This window comes from Neolamprologus brichardi, chromosome 7, assembly GCF_056152115.1.
Source record: "Neolamprologus brichardi isolate AB-2024 chromosome 7, ASM5615211v1, whole genome shotgun sequence".
NCBI classification, from domain to species: Eukaryota; Metazoa; Chordata; class Actinopteri; order Cichliformes; family Cichlidae; genus Neolamprologus; species Neolamprologus brichardi.
Window position 1 is genome coordinate 40489922 of NC_142110.1, and position 14121 is coordinate 40504042.

General features: G+C 38.5%; 1 protein-coding gene across 1 annotated transcript in view; it reads left to right on the forward strand.

The window, feature by feature from the left end:
- Nucleotides 1-14121, forward strand: part of grin3a (glutamate receptor, ionotropic, N-methyl-D-aspartate 3A) — a 53945-nt gene that overhangs the window by 27624 nt on the left and 12200 nt on the right. Inside the window, exons 3-7 of the mRNA XM_087844450.1 lie at nt 1916-2585; nt 3317-3700; nt 4251-4396; nt 8393-8508; nt 9238-9389. Coding sequence (XP_087700576.1) covers nt 1916-2585; nt 3317-3700; nt 4251-4396; nt 8393-8508; nt 9238-9389 — 1468 coding nt within the window. The remainder of the gene's footprint in view (nt 1-1915; nt 2586-3316; nt 3701-4250; nt 4397-8392; nt 8509-9237; nt 9390-14121) is intronic.

Below are 14121 nucleotides of genomic sequence, written 5' to 3' on the forward strand. Positions count from 1 at the left end.
TAATCAGATGGTGGCATGTCATTTCTGTTGTAGTTTTTTAGATTGGCCACTAGGGGGGCAATTAATATTTTATTTATTATTTATTTTATAATTTTTTATATTTTATTATTTATTTAATAATAATTATTTTGTTTGTTTATTTACAATATGGACACTCTGCAATAATTTAAAAGTTTATTTTATTTGCAAACCTAATTTGTATTTATTTTATTCCAAACAGAAGTGTTTATTCATTATTCTGAAAGCTCGAGATAGTGCCAATAGTTCAGTGATATTTTGTAAAATTACAATGTGGAGACTCTGCAATAATTTGAGCTTATTTTTCACTTGAAATTTTTTTGTGGTCATTTTTATTAAGATTTTATTTTTTATCGGCAGGGAATATAATAAAACCTGTCTTCCAAGTAATTGTATTTGTGTGTGTGTGTGTGTGTGTGTGTGTGTGTGTGTGTGTGTGGTAGAAGTATCGTTTTTTGTACTCTGTATCGGCAAGTACTCAGATCCAAGTATCGGTATCGTATCGGTTTGAAAAAATTGGTATTGTTGCATCCCTAATTTCTTGTCTTTTGGAGGGTTTTTTGTTAATGTTTTTTAAGATTACCACAATATTTCAGCTGCTTTCACCAAGTGAAATCATTTTTATTATTTTTTTACTAATTTCATTTGTAATCCAAACAATCTTTCATCTTTTTCAGTTAGCATCATTTTACTGTACCCACTAAAGTGAAGAGAAGTGAACGGAACTTTAAAATGTAACATTGAAAGGACGCCCTAAATGATACTTACAGAGCATCTTGAGAACATACAATTGTGTACAGTCTAATAAGACCTACGTTTTCTTGAACCTTCTATATCCTATACATTTAGTGCGAAATTTTCACAACAGTTCTTTCAAGCTGCTTTATAATGTGAAGATCATATAATAACAGAGAGAAAAACCCTAGTAATCAAATGACAAAGAAGGAGAGCGACAAGACAGAAGGCGCACGGTGGGAGAGAACCAGGGATTATTAATAACTAATGATTAAACGCAAAATGGTTTATAAACAAATAGTGAGTGAAAAGAGGTAAGTAAATGACATGTGATACACACATATATATATATGGTGTACACCCTGGACAGTTTACCAGTCTGTTGTAGAACTAATACTCAGAGACAGACAACCATTCATACCTGTTAGCTTAACTTCCATGTATCTGGATTTTGGAGACAGAGAACCCACACAACCAATCTGTAAATGTGCAAATTCCATACAGAAAGACCCCATCCAGCCAGTGGATTTAAAACCAGGACATTCTTCCCATGAGGAGATAGTGCCAACCTGCAAACAGTGCTCCCACACACAAAAAATGTATATAAAAAATTTACCTATATCTCTCTTTTTGATACTTCAAATGTCTTTGATTACAAATGGAATTGAATGCACAGAAAATATTAACTTTTTAATATAATTCATTTAAGTCATTTAAGAGGGCTGATTTCTCAGAGAAACACAAAACCTTTAAGATCTAGCATTTAACTGCATTAGTATTAGTGCGCAAAAGAGATAGACTTGTGTTCAGTTTAGACAAACAAATCAAATTAGATTACAAACCTGTTCTCTTGAGACTTCCTGTAAGAATGTTGTCTACAGGGGATAAAATGTGCTATTATACTGAACATCTGTATGCACTGAGCCCAGAGTTTGATTTTTGATTGACTTTTGACTGGGTATCACTCTTTGCAAACATACTAAGTATATTGTTAAAAAATGTTCCCAAAATTGTAATGATGTTTGAGATTAAGCATGTGTCCAGTAAAACTGTGTGTACCCTTCTGCTCGCCTTTTTTCTCTTCCAAGCTTCTTCACAATGTTCCTCGCTCTTTTTTTTTCCCTGACACTTCTTGTTTTCTCTTTCTCTTCATTCTCCTCAGATTTGTAGCCAACACATCATTTGAGGGCCAGAGCGGTTTCATATCCAGCAACAGTCAGAGCCAGAATGTCATCTCAGAAGCCCATCACTACATCTGGTCCCTCCAGCTGGATCCCTTAGGCCAGCCAACCTGGACCCGCCTGGGACGCTGGCGCAGGGGGAGAATTCTGATGGACCCAGCAGCCTGGCCAAACCATCCAGGTTCTGGAGGAGGTGGCGATTGGCGCCGACCTCCACGGTTGCACATGCGAGTAGTGACACTGGTGGAGCACCCATTTGTATTTACCCGTGAAGTGGATTCGGATGGGTTATGTCCTGCCGGGCAGCTGTGCCTGGACCCGCTTACCAATGACTCCTCAGTTTTGGAAGGACTTTTCCATAACCTCAGAGGAACCAATGGATCTGTTCCCACAGATCTAAAGAAATGCTGCTATGGCTACTGCATTGATCTATTGGAGAAGCTGGGGGAGGACATGGGCTTTACTTTCGATCTCTACATTGTTGGTGATGGGAAATACGGGGGGTTTAAGAATGGTCGTTGGACAGGATTGGTGGGTGATCTTCTCAGTGGTGCTGCCCACCTGGCAGTGACATCTTTTAGCATTAATTCAGCTAGGAGCCAGGTGATTGACTTCACCTCACCTTTCTTCTCCACGAGCCTAGGAATTCTGGTCAGTGTTGCTCTTCACTCTCTGGCTTCTTTTTCCTCCTCTTTTCCTCTCCACTTCTTCTCCTAATTTCTGTTACTCTTTAACCCATCTCTCTTTGGTGTGTGTCATTGACCTCACCTCAACTCTCTCCTCTCAGTATGCAGACGGTCAGTATCAATATGTTTTACCACTGCCAACCATACATTATTGGATTCCAGTGCAATCCCATATGCGGGGCTGTTCTGGGGGTTATACAGCTTTGCAGAAAGAACTTATTATTACAATTACTGCAGCTAGTCTCAACAGCTGACAGGCATGGGGATGGTGGTAATCAGTATTGTTACTTTTTCCTAGTATGCTGCTACAGATGTAGACGTTCTGCTTTATTTACAGTGGATGTATTTTCTATTATCTGTATTTTTTTCTTTTTCCCATTCCACTAGAAGTATCTCTCTTACAAACAGCAGCGTCAGAAACAGCATTTGCTTCACAATCACTGGACTGTGAAACCAATTTTCTCCAATTGAGGCAAGGGTACTATAATGAATTTGCACCATCCCACTGTGATCAGTTTTTATTATTATAGAGTTTATTTGTAGTGAAGGGAGAGGGAGGATGGGGAGGGGGGCTGATAGGATCTTTCCATAATAGTCCTAATTAATGTCTTCCAAATACTCCACATTTCCTCTGTTCAATATTCCTTATGCAGTGCTTTTTTTTTTTTCTTCAATCCTGTATCCCCACCTGCCCAGGTGCGTACTCGTGATACAGCTGCACCCATCGGTGCCTTTATGTGGCCTCTACACTGGTCCATGTGGCTCGGCATCTTTGTTTCCCTCCATGTCACCGCCATCTTCCTCACTCTGTATGAGTGGCACAGTCCATTTGGTATGACGCCACGTGGACGCAACCGCGACCGAGTGTTCTCCTTCTCCTCAGCACTTAATGTGTGCTATGCCATTCTCTTTGGAAGAACAGTGGCCATCAAGCCACCAAAATGCTGGACTGGGCGCCTGCTGATGAACCTTTGGGCCATCTTCTGTCTATTCTGTCTGTCCACCTATACTGCTAACCTGGCTGCTGTAATGGTTGGGGAGAAAACTTATGAACAGTTGTCGGGAATCCATGATCCAAAGGTAAAAAACAGTCTTTAGTCACCACTCATGTCTTTATATTGGAGCCAAAGGAAAATATACACACAAATTTATTGAAACACTGACTACAGTGGAATATATAAGGAGAAATATTCAGTGTGATAAGAGTACGTCTTCTTCCTGTGTTTATATTGATATTATTAAATCATAATAACAAATTACAATGATAACATTTGGTTCTGAGTTGTTTTTGTTCTAAATGAATTTTATTTAAACAAATATTTAAAATGTCTAGAGGTTATTTGTTTGCTTTTGTACTTACACTGATGTTTCATTGTCTTAAAATTGTTACTCAGCAAATATACTCTTTAATTAAACACCCTTGTAGGGGCACGTGGGAATTAAGGTGATTAATTGGTTTTCGGCAGTTCATTAAGTCACTGAATAACAAGAATCCTGGAATGTTTAGAGTCGGCATGTTCAAGAAAAAAAAAGAAACAAATTAGTGTAAAGAAACAAAGAAAATGTAAAGCAACAAACTTTCTTGATTTGAGTTCTGAAGGTATCTTGTTTTATTTCTTCTTTCTTGCAGCTGCACCATCCCTCTCAGGGATTCAGATTTGCTACAGTGAGAGAAAGCAGTGCAGAGGACTACGTCAAGAAGAGTTTCCCCGAGATGCACGAGTACATGAGAAGATACAATGTCCCGGCAACGCCAGATGGCATACATCATCTCAAGTAGGGCTATAAGATGCATACAGGCCACATATAGCCTACAGGCAGACATAAATTTTTTTTGGAGGACCATAATCAAATCTTTATTGATTTATGCTCAGTCTTTACTGATCCAGGTACAGCTGTCAGCTTTCCTAATATCGGCTCAGTTAGGTAACTTCTCTAGTCATTGCCCCTGAAAATCAACTTCTGTTTGGTTACACAAGTGAAAAAAAGAAACTGCATCATCTTTGATAAAAATAAAAAAATAAGAGTGTGCGCATACTGAATGAAAGCCAGATTTGAAAAAAAAAAGAGAAGAAAATTGCATCCCTGCTGCTGTCATTCCCCACCACAAGCCTGCCTGTTCTCATTCAGATCTTACCCTCCTCTTTTTCCTGCCACTGCTGTCATCCTCAGCCCTTTCAACATTCAACTAGCAACCCCATGGTGCATAACAGAATATAGTTTTAGGTTTGTTTTTTTTTTAAAAAAAAAGACAGCAGGTCTGCATGGAACACAATTTGAACGGATGAAACAAGATTTATTTTTACTGAGCTTGTAAAATGCTGATTAGAGGGAAAGCAAAAATGTCATCTTTAGAAAATTACAACTTGGCAACAAGACAGTATACAAATGTGCCGCAATGCAATCCTCTGCATTGGGATTTACTTCACTAGGGACTAAGCATTATGTATATACATATGCAAGACACTTGTGCACTAACAGACTGATAGTATATCTCTAATATATACTGCACTAATTGCACTAAAGTTTTCATAGAAGTGTAAGTATACTTGCTTTTCTTGGATTTTACTTTGGATCATATCTTTTGTCATATTTTGATAATTAATTCAATGTACTGCCTGTGGGGTGGAGGAATGTAGTCTTTTCAGCTTCAATGTCTATTTGAGGGGTAATTAGAGTGAGGTCAGCTCTAGTGAGCAATGTTTTTTTTTTTCTTTTTTCCTTCCTAATAAGAACGGACCAACTTTCCAAAGTACACAGTGCTATGTAGAAATATTTTTATCTATTTTTCAATGCCAGACTGCTGTTTAGCAAAAAAAAAAAAAAAGTATTTATAGTTGTACTGTCCTCACCCTCCAATGCCTTGCAAGCCTAGTGTTGACAAACAGACTAAACTCCATGCTGACCAATTTGTAAGCAATTTAATGCACTTCGACATAGTCAGGTCAGCCTGGTAAAGTTCAAACTAAGCATCAGAATGGGGAAGAAAGGTATCTTAAGTGACTTTAAATGTGGCATGGTTGTTGTTGCCAGACGGGCTGGTATAAGTATTTCTGATTATCTTATGGAAGTTTCCCACAGAATCATCTCAGGGAAACCCCCTAAAGAAGAGAAAATATCCAGTGAAAATGCCATGCTGATGTCAGAGGAATATGACAAGACTATGACAAGACTGAGCAATAACTCAATTACCCACTTACTGCAATTATGGTATGCAGAAGAGCATGGAGGGAGCACTCCTGTCAGCTAAGAACAGGACACCGAGGCTTCAGTTCACTCAGACTCACCAAAATTGGATGATAGATGATTGGAAAAACATTGCCTGGTTCAAATGAGTTGCTATTTCTACTGCAACATCAGGTAGGGTCTGAATTTGCCATAAAGAATAGCATAGATCCACTCTGCCTTGTATCAGTGGTTGGGGCTGGTGGTGTAATGTAAAGCTTGTTTTGGGGGGTTTGTTTCTTTCTTTCTTTTTCTCTTGGCACACTTTGGGCAAAATAAAAAAACTCAGCCTAACTGAACATTGTGAGCTTGTTTGACCACATGCTCCTATCTTCTGATGCCTGCTTCCCGGAGAATCTCTAAGCAATGTTTCTAGCACCTTGTTGAATATATGCCATGAAAAATTAAGGCAATTTTAAAGGCAAAAAGGAGCCCAACCCAGTACTAGAGGTGTACCAAACAAAGAGCAAGCAGTACAGCTGAATATTGAGTGTATTTTCACAAGGAGGTAAACATTACAAACATGCTGATGACGCTGACAGTGATCATGGGAATGGTAAATAAGATTGTGCCACACAGGCTGTTGGGGCACACTCTTATTTATCAAATGGATAATTAACAAAAAAAAAAACAAGACAGATAAACAAAATGCTGCTGTATATGTAGCACACATTGTGAAATGCTTGAGAAAATACAGTAATTTAGATGACTACTTGGAGTTGTCATCCCTACACACTAGGCACCGATTACAGTAAGCACTGATTTTTATCAGGGCAATTCTTTTGTTTTGTTTTTTCAATAATGTCTCAACTTTAATGACCATGTCTCACCAGTGCTACTGAAACAAACTAACAACACCACTGACTGCAGCCTGTCTTCTTTATAATTAGAGCATTTGGAAAAAGTTCACTGGCTGAAGCATTACAAGCCATCAGACAGCTGTCATGTACCATTACGGCTGGCCTATTAATGGATATACAGGGAATGCTACTCTAATACGACAGAGAAGACAATTTATTAGAGAGCAATTTCAACCTGCGAGTGTACTTCATAATGCAAAGACTTATCCCTATAACCCCACAGTAATGGAAACTCTGGCTTTACATAAAAGTACATCACAGACATTTTGATGTCAGTAGTGGTGTTTTCCATTCATGCAAATATGTGATTTATAGATAGATGACGTAAAAAGGGATGCATCATGATTTAATCATATTAGTTTGTTAGATGGCTGATGTCAAGATAGTGCTTTGACCATAAATGACATGCTGTGGTAAAAGACCAAGGATGCAAGCTGCAGCATAATTCAGCCGGTAATAATGAACAGGCAGCTTGCGGGGAGAAGATAGTGCAAGATTTCAAACACTGTCCTTGATAACAAGCAAAACACAGTATATCTTGAAAAAGTCTTTGTAGCGTTTGTATCCCGGTAGACTCTAGCTGTCAGTAAAGACATTTTAAAGTTGATTTGTAAAAGCCTCTCAGAGTGTTGTGACTTAATATCTCACCTCTATATAACAGACTTGTGAGGAATACAAATAAATTGGCAAAAACCTGTAGGCAGGCAGTAATTTTCCTGAAAGGTAGCCAATGAAAGGATTGGGGAAAAAGTAAAGCCAAGGCCAGCATCAGAATCATGAAGTTCAAACAAGGCAAAAATATTTGTTGAATCACTTACATTTCATTCTCAGTGATAATTTCTGGGTGTGCTGCCATTTAAAAGGCTTTGTAAAACGCCCACAAGCGCAAAGAAAAACAATTCATTCTTGCATGCTTTTATGCTTTGCTCGCTGTTTTCGGTTTCATTTTCAGTTTGTATTGTGCATTAAGTAGCACCATGTCTGCAGTCAGTCTTCGTGCTTTACCGTTAATTAAACTTTGCATGTTTTGATTTCCAGAGAAGAAAAATGCAAACAGTTTTCATAGGGCCTATACATGAAGTTAGGTAGAGCATAAAAAAGGTTTGTAGGACTTGTTAAAACAGAATGACTGAAGGTGAAGTTCATTCTTTCTACTCACCCTGTGAAGTGACACGAGGACAGACACAGGGAAAATAAGCCTCAGAGTCACAGACGAAGAGTGAGACAATGAGATAAGGTTCATTTAAGTTACTGTCTCGTGAGGTAGTGAAGATTAATTTTTCGTGTCAAATTCAGAAGGCGCCTTAAAATAGTGTAAAAGATTTGCTGTTGGTCACCTGATATTGGGAGAATCACTCAATGAGTCTTGCAAATTATCCATCTATCACACTGCAAATGCCAGTTTGTTTACTTGATGTAGTATTACAAAGTTCAACTGCCTAAAAATGACCCACACAATATAAATTACATTTATTACAATTATATTTGAATTCTTATTATGTTTGCAAAATTATGCAGCACAATATATGCATAATCTCTTACTGTTTAGCTTGAGGAATGATGGCAACATTTGAGTGAACACAAATGTTTGATTTCATCACTATGCTGTGCTGGATGAGTGTTATGAATGTGCACAGGGTACTTTTTGCAGCTGCAGTGTACTTACAGTATGTTGTTTTGCTTACAGGGCTGACCCTCAGAAATTGGATGCATTCATCATGGACAAAGCACTGTTGGACTATGAGGTCTCCATAGATGCAGATTGTAAAACACTAACAGTAGGAAAACCTTTTGCAATTGAAGGTAATGTGCAAGCATATCAATTATGAACATTTTAGATGAAATCTATCACTACTCTGACATGTGAATAGCATCCACCAGCTCTGGTTTTAATCATCACCTGATTTTAAGAGGTCTTTCTGCGTCACTGCAGACTAACTGACCATGAGCAATTTTAGAACAAGCCTAAATTTAACAATATCAATCACTCACCGTTTACACAGTGGTTAATCTTTTGGCTTTCAAAAGCTTACACTCTCCAGTGTCTGCTGTTAATCTGTGGTCCATTTAGAAAGCCTCTTCCTCCCGCTGTGAAAATGTTCCCGTGGCAGTTGCTTCCATTACAAGCCATCGTAGTCCCACATTCCAGCGGTGTTGTTAATTACTTAATGCACTCTTAAGCCTTCAAGATACAATACACATCAATCAGCACGCTTCCTACCAAGGAAAGGTACTTTTGCAATTGGCTGTTGCTGAATTTGTCACACTTTCCTGGCCTGCTAAGACGTTCAGAGATATAATTATATCATCAAGCTTTGCAGTGGAAAAATTATGACTTTTTAAATTAAAAAAGCTAAATTATCCAGGCCTCCAAGTGTATCAGCTCAGCAGCTTGTTTTTCCCATAGCTGTAGACCGGGGAAAGAATACAACAGCAGCATGAAGGTGACATGAAAAAAGGTGTTTTTGCCGTTATGACAGAAGAATAATCGCTAAAGAATCTCTGTGTGTGTTTGTGTGTGTCCAATGGCAGGCTATGGCATTGGCCTCCCTCAGAACTCTCCACTCACTTCCAACATCTCGGAGCTTATTAGTCAATACAAGTCAGATGGCTTCATGGACATGCTGCATGACAAATGGTACAAGGTCGTTCCCTGCGGGAAGCGCAGTTTCGCTGTGACTGAGGTAAGATTAAAGCGAGGCAGTGTAGGGAAAATAGAGCGTATTTATCATTTCATTATATCATAAATGATCATTTCTACAATTTCAAAATCAGAACAATATAATATAACGCATTTGTCTCATTTTTATGTCTTACTCAAATCTTACTCAATTTTCTTTGATGTCAAATATTTATGTGGAAACTCTATTTGAAAGCTCTGAAAAGTCTTATGTACCCCACATAGTGTCTTACTCAGAAAAGTAATCTTTCATATTTTGTTCACTACACATAAAGTCTACTTCAATAATTATACTACAAGATGTCAATGCAAAAGAGGCCATTTTCTCGAGTAACTCATAGTATGAGAAATATATGTTTTATTAGAAATGCAATACTAGTTATTTCTGGCCATATTTCTCCCCGACTGTGACTTCAAACACTATAAAAGAGGCTCCTATAGCTCAGTGCAGACTGCACACAGCATACTGCACTTGATCCTTTTGTACTTTGTTCTTTTTATTTATTTTTCTTAGCTGCTGTGAGGATGGCAACATAATGTCTGTCGATCACAAGGATGTCGCCTAAATAAGCACTCGTGATTTGTACCTTGAATGACAGCGTCTACTAAATACTTAATCTTAAATGTAAATTGCCATTTTATGAGCTCAGAAGCAGGAGTTGTGGCAATGTGGTACGTTGCATTGCCACAGATTCAATGTCACCTAAGTGAATCATTTCCCGGTGTGTAGCAGCTAGACGTGTTATAGATGCTATCTAGAGCTGCAGACATTTAAATTGCTCCGGGTACAATTCATTTTGCACCATCATACCTCAGTCTGCCTAACGTTACGGAGGAGAAATCTGCTCAACTGATATTTAGCTTCATCAGGGTGTGTATTTCAATTTTTTGCCTCACAGAAACCGCAGTACGGTGATCATGTGCACACTTAGGGTTCTCATATTATTGGTAATGATTTTAAATATCAAGTATATATCATTAACTTAAAATGACCTAAACTGATTTCTAAACTTTGTTGTTCACTTGCATACATCGGGCAACATCAGCAGGGACCTCATGTCATATAAGCGATATGAGTTACTGACAAGGTTGGCCCAGTTTTAGCCCTGCTCAGCACTTTTTTTTTTAGCAATTATTTATACCGATGAGTGACTACCACCAGCAGTAAGCCTAAGGATTCTGAAAAGATGAAAAATCTGATGGATTGGCTTCACTGAGGTACAGTAGCCAAGCTCTCTGGCATTCACCCAGCTCTCCGTCACCCCAAAGAATCTGATCCCATTTGAAGTAATAAAATCAATACCAATAAATTGCATATTATTCAATTACCTAACATTAGGAGGACCAAACTTAGCATTACCGAGAAATAAATGGTGATAAAAGAAGTGAAGATGTGCTTTTTTATTGATTTTTTTCTGTTAATTTATGCAGTCAAATGGTGAAATATAACAGCACCATTAGAAATGATTGTTGTATATAGTGGTATGAGACTAGAAGCATGTGTTACCAAAAACCTTTAGCATATAGTATGTGTTTTCATGTGCTGAGCCTTCTAATGAGCAGTGTTGGGAAGGTTACTTTTTGAGATTACAGAATACAGAATACATGCCCCAAAATTTATTTTGTAACTATTCCGTTACGTTACCCAATGAGAGTAATGTATTCTGAATACTTTGGATTACTTAACATATTATCATGCTTTTTACAACTACATTAATGTACTATTGCTGTGATTTATTACTGTTACTGAAGGTTCGCGGCTCTTAACCGTAGTAAAGGGACCTCTGGCTAATACGTTGGGTTCGTGTCGGGCTCGTAGCCGAAAAATAGCTTTACTTTGTTGTCTGGGTCAACTTTGCTAGCGAGAGACAGAGAGAGGCGTTGAAAGGCTGCTCCAACGGAACTTATTGTTTCGGAGGAAAACACGAACACGGTGTACAGTCGAGTCTTAATAGCTTACTTACAACTGGGCTCTTCAGGCACTCTTCTTGGCTGCAGTGGTTATTATTATATTTACATGCTTCCAGCTCCCGTTTCTGCTCGATGACAACTCGTAGTTTTCCACTCTCCTTTTTCTCCCTCCCTCGCTCACAGACACATAACGGGTATGGCAGTCCATTCTCCCTGCAGCACGGACTACACTGCCCATGAGGCCACATTGTTTAGGGCTATGTCTCTAACACTCTGCCTATTAGCTTAGCACAACAACAACAACAAAAAGGCGGTCTCTCACCCAGGAAACACACAGTCGCAGAGAGAGCGCGTCACCCTGTAACCACGGCAACCGTAACGCTGCCGCCTGGAACAACAGAACGTAGCTGTCAAACAAAACCCAAACAGTCCTGACCCCACAATATGAAACAGGGAAGTACCGCCGTGTAATCCATTTATTTCAACAAAGTAACTGTATTCTAAATACCACCTTTTTAAACGGTAACTGTAACGGAATACAGTTACTCATATTTTGTATTTTAAATACGTAACGGCGGTACATGTATTCCGTTACTCCCCAACACTGCTAATGAGGAATGTTGGAGTGTGCTATTGGACACAGACTCAAATGTGTTCTTTATTCACTGAAGCTGGAGTATTAGGCTACGTTCACACTGCAGGGAAAGCGCATCAAATCCGACTTTTTTGACCCTTTGCGACCCATATCCGATCATGGTATGACAGTCTGAACAGCACAAATCTGATATTTTCAAATCCGATCTGGGTCACTTTCGTATGTGGTACTGAATCCGATACATATCTGATGTTTTAGAAAGCGACTGCTGTTTAAATGGTCATGTCGCATTAAATTCGTCTTTTACGTCACTGACACAAGACAGATGCCAATTATCAGCGCCAGAGAAAACAAACGAGAAAGCATTGCGGCCATTGTTAAAGCATGGGCTCTCTTTTTTTCTCAGTGTCCTTCTCTCTCTAATTAATTTCTCAAAATTCTGTCGGTTATGACTGTGCAGGAATTGATAGACTGCTGCAACAACATCTACTAGCTCTGTAGCCGCCATTTTTACTTCCGCAAACAGAACGCGTTGTGTGTGACATCTTCTTTTGCGCATGCGGGCCGCTTTGAGGGCCGTGAACCGTTCACACTAGAGCACGTTTGCTGTCACGTTTCCTTTGTAGTATGAACTACCAGACAAAAAAAATCGGATTTGATCAAAAAATTGGAATTGAGCATTAAGACCTGCAGTGTGAACGTAGCCTTAGATCAGATTAATGTCACATATATACAGTGAGCTCATCTTGACTTTGAAGGATACCGCAGTAGTTTTTTCCCCTATCCCAATGGATTTCTATAGAGTTTAAAATGTATGCCAGCACAGCCAAAGGTTACTATTCTCTTTATTCAACAACTTCTCAGGAATCATTATCTTCCATCCTCCAAAATTTCATTACTGCTAGCGTGCCAAGTCACAAAAATGCATTGATAAATTTAATCCATCGTGTATTCTTCACCAACATGACTTTATAATGTAATCACTGCAGCTGCCCCGGTATCAAAAAGCTATTGCACACTCAGCACTAAAAAGATTCTTATGGGAATATACGTAACTGCAGTAACTGCAACAAGTGGTCAGTTAAGCAAAGTGTTATATCACATTTGTAGATGGCTACATGTACAGACTCGCACAATAATATGGACACATTTAGAACAGAACGAGTGTAAATTAAGATGTGAAGGAGGCAATCACAATCTCGATCGAAAGTGTGATATCCCAGAGGGATTCTCTTATATTTCAGAACAATGAGAAAACTTGTTCCAAGAGATTTGAAATTAATTTCATGACGTGTTTGCCCTGAGTTTGTAAATGCAAGGTGGTCTTACTTCAGATTTCCAATCCTCTGAAAAATTATTCTGTTTTTATTTAAATGAAACAAGCAATTTTTACTTGTGACTGACTTCGTAATGATATTTGGAGGCTATCGCCTTAATTTTGCCCTCAGTTTTTTTTTATGAGCAAAATAAGCTAATAATCCATATGAATGACATGTAAGCAATACATTTAATATATTATTTATTGCATTGTGTGTCTCAAATAATTAGACAATGAGAATTTCAAGATATAAGTATAAAGCTTAAAGTCATTTACTGTCATGTGAATAAGAGGACTTTATGCAGTCCTGTGAAAATCTAACTACACCCTAAATTACAGATTCAGTTACTTATAAAACCATCTTTAGCAGGAATAACTTAAAGTACTTGTTTTCTGTATGACTTTGTAATGCCCTCACACTGTTGTGTGACATACTGGGTCATTGCAACACCTTGATTCTCAATGTTCTATGCTTCATTGTACTGAGATCATTGCCCTGTTGCATGACCGAAGTGAAGCTTCAGCAGTTCATCAGATTGCCTAGCATTTGGCTCTAGAATAGTTTGGTGCAGGGGTCCTGTGGCTGCAAAACCAACCTCTAAATCATCATCACTAAAGTGTTGTGCTTGACAGAGGTGTTTGTGCCGATATGATTTGTTTGTTTTTTGCCAAACATCTTTGTTTTGGTCTCATCTGTTCAAAGGACATTGATCCAGACGTCTTGTGGTTTCTTCAGATTCAGTTTTGCAAACATAAACAGTGCTACCATGTTCTTTTTAGAGAGAAGAGGCTTGCAACACTTCCAAACACACACTTGATCATTTAAAAAAAAAAATCATACTGTCATGAACTTTAATATTTAATGTGCTAACTGGAGGCTGTAACATATGAGGTATTGCTCCTAGGTTTTTT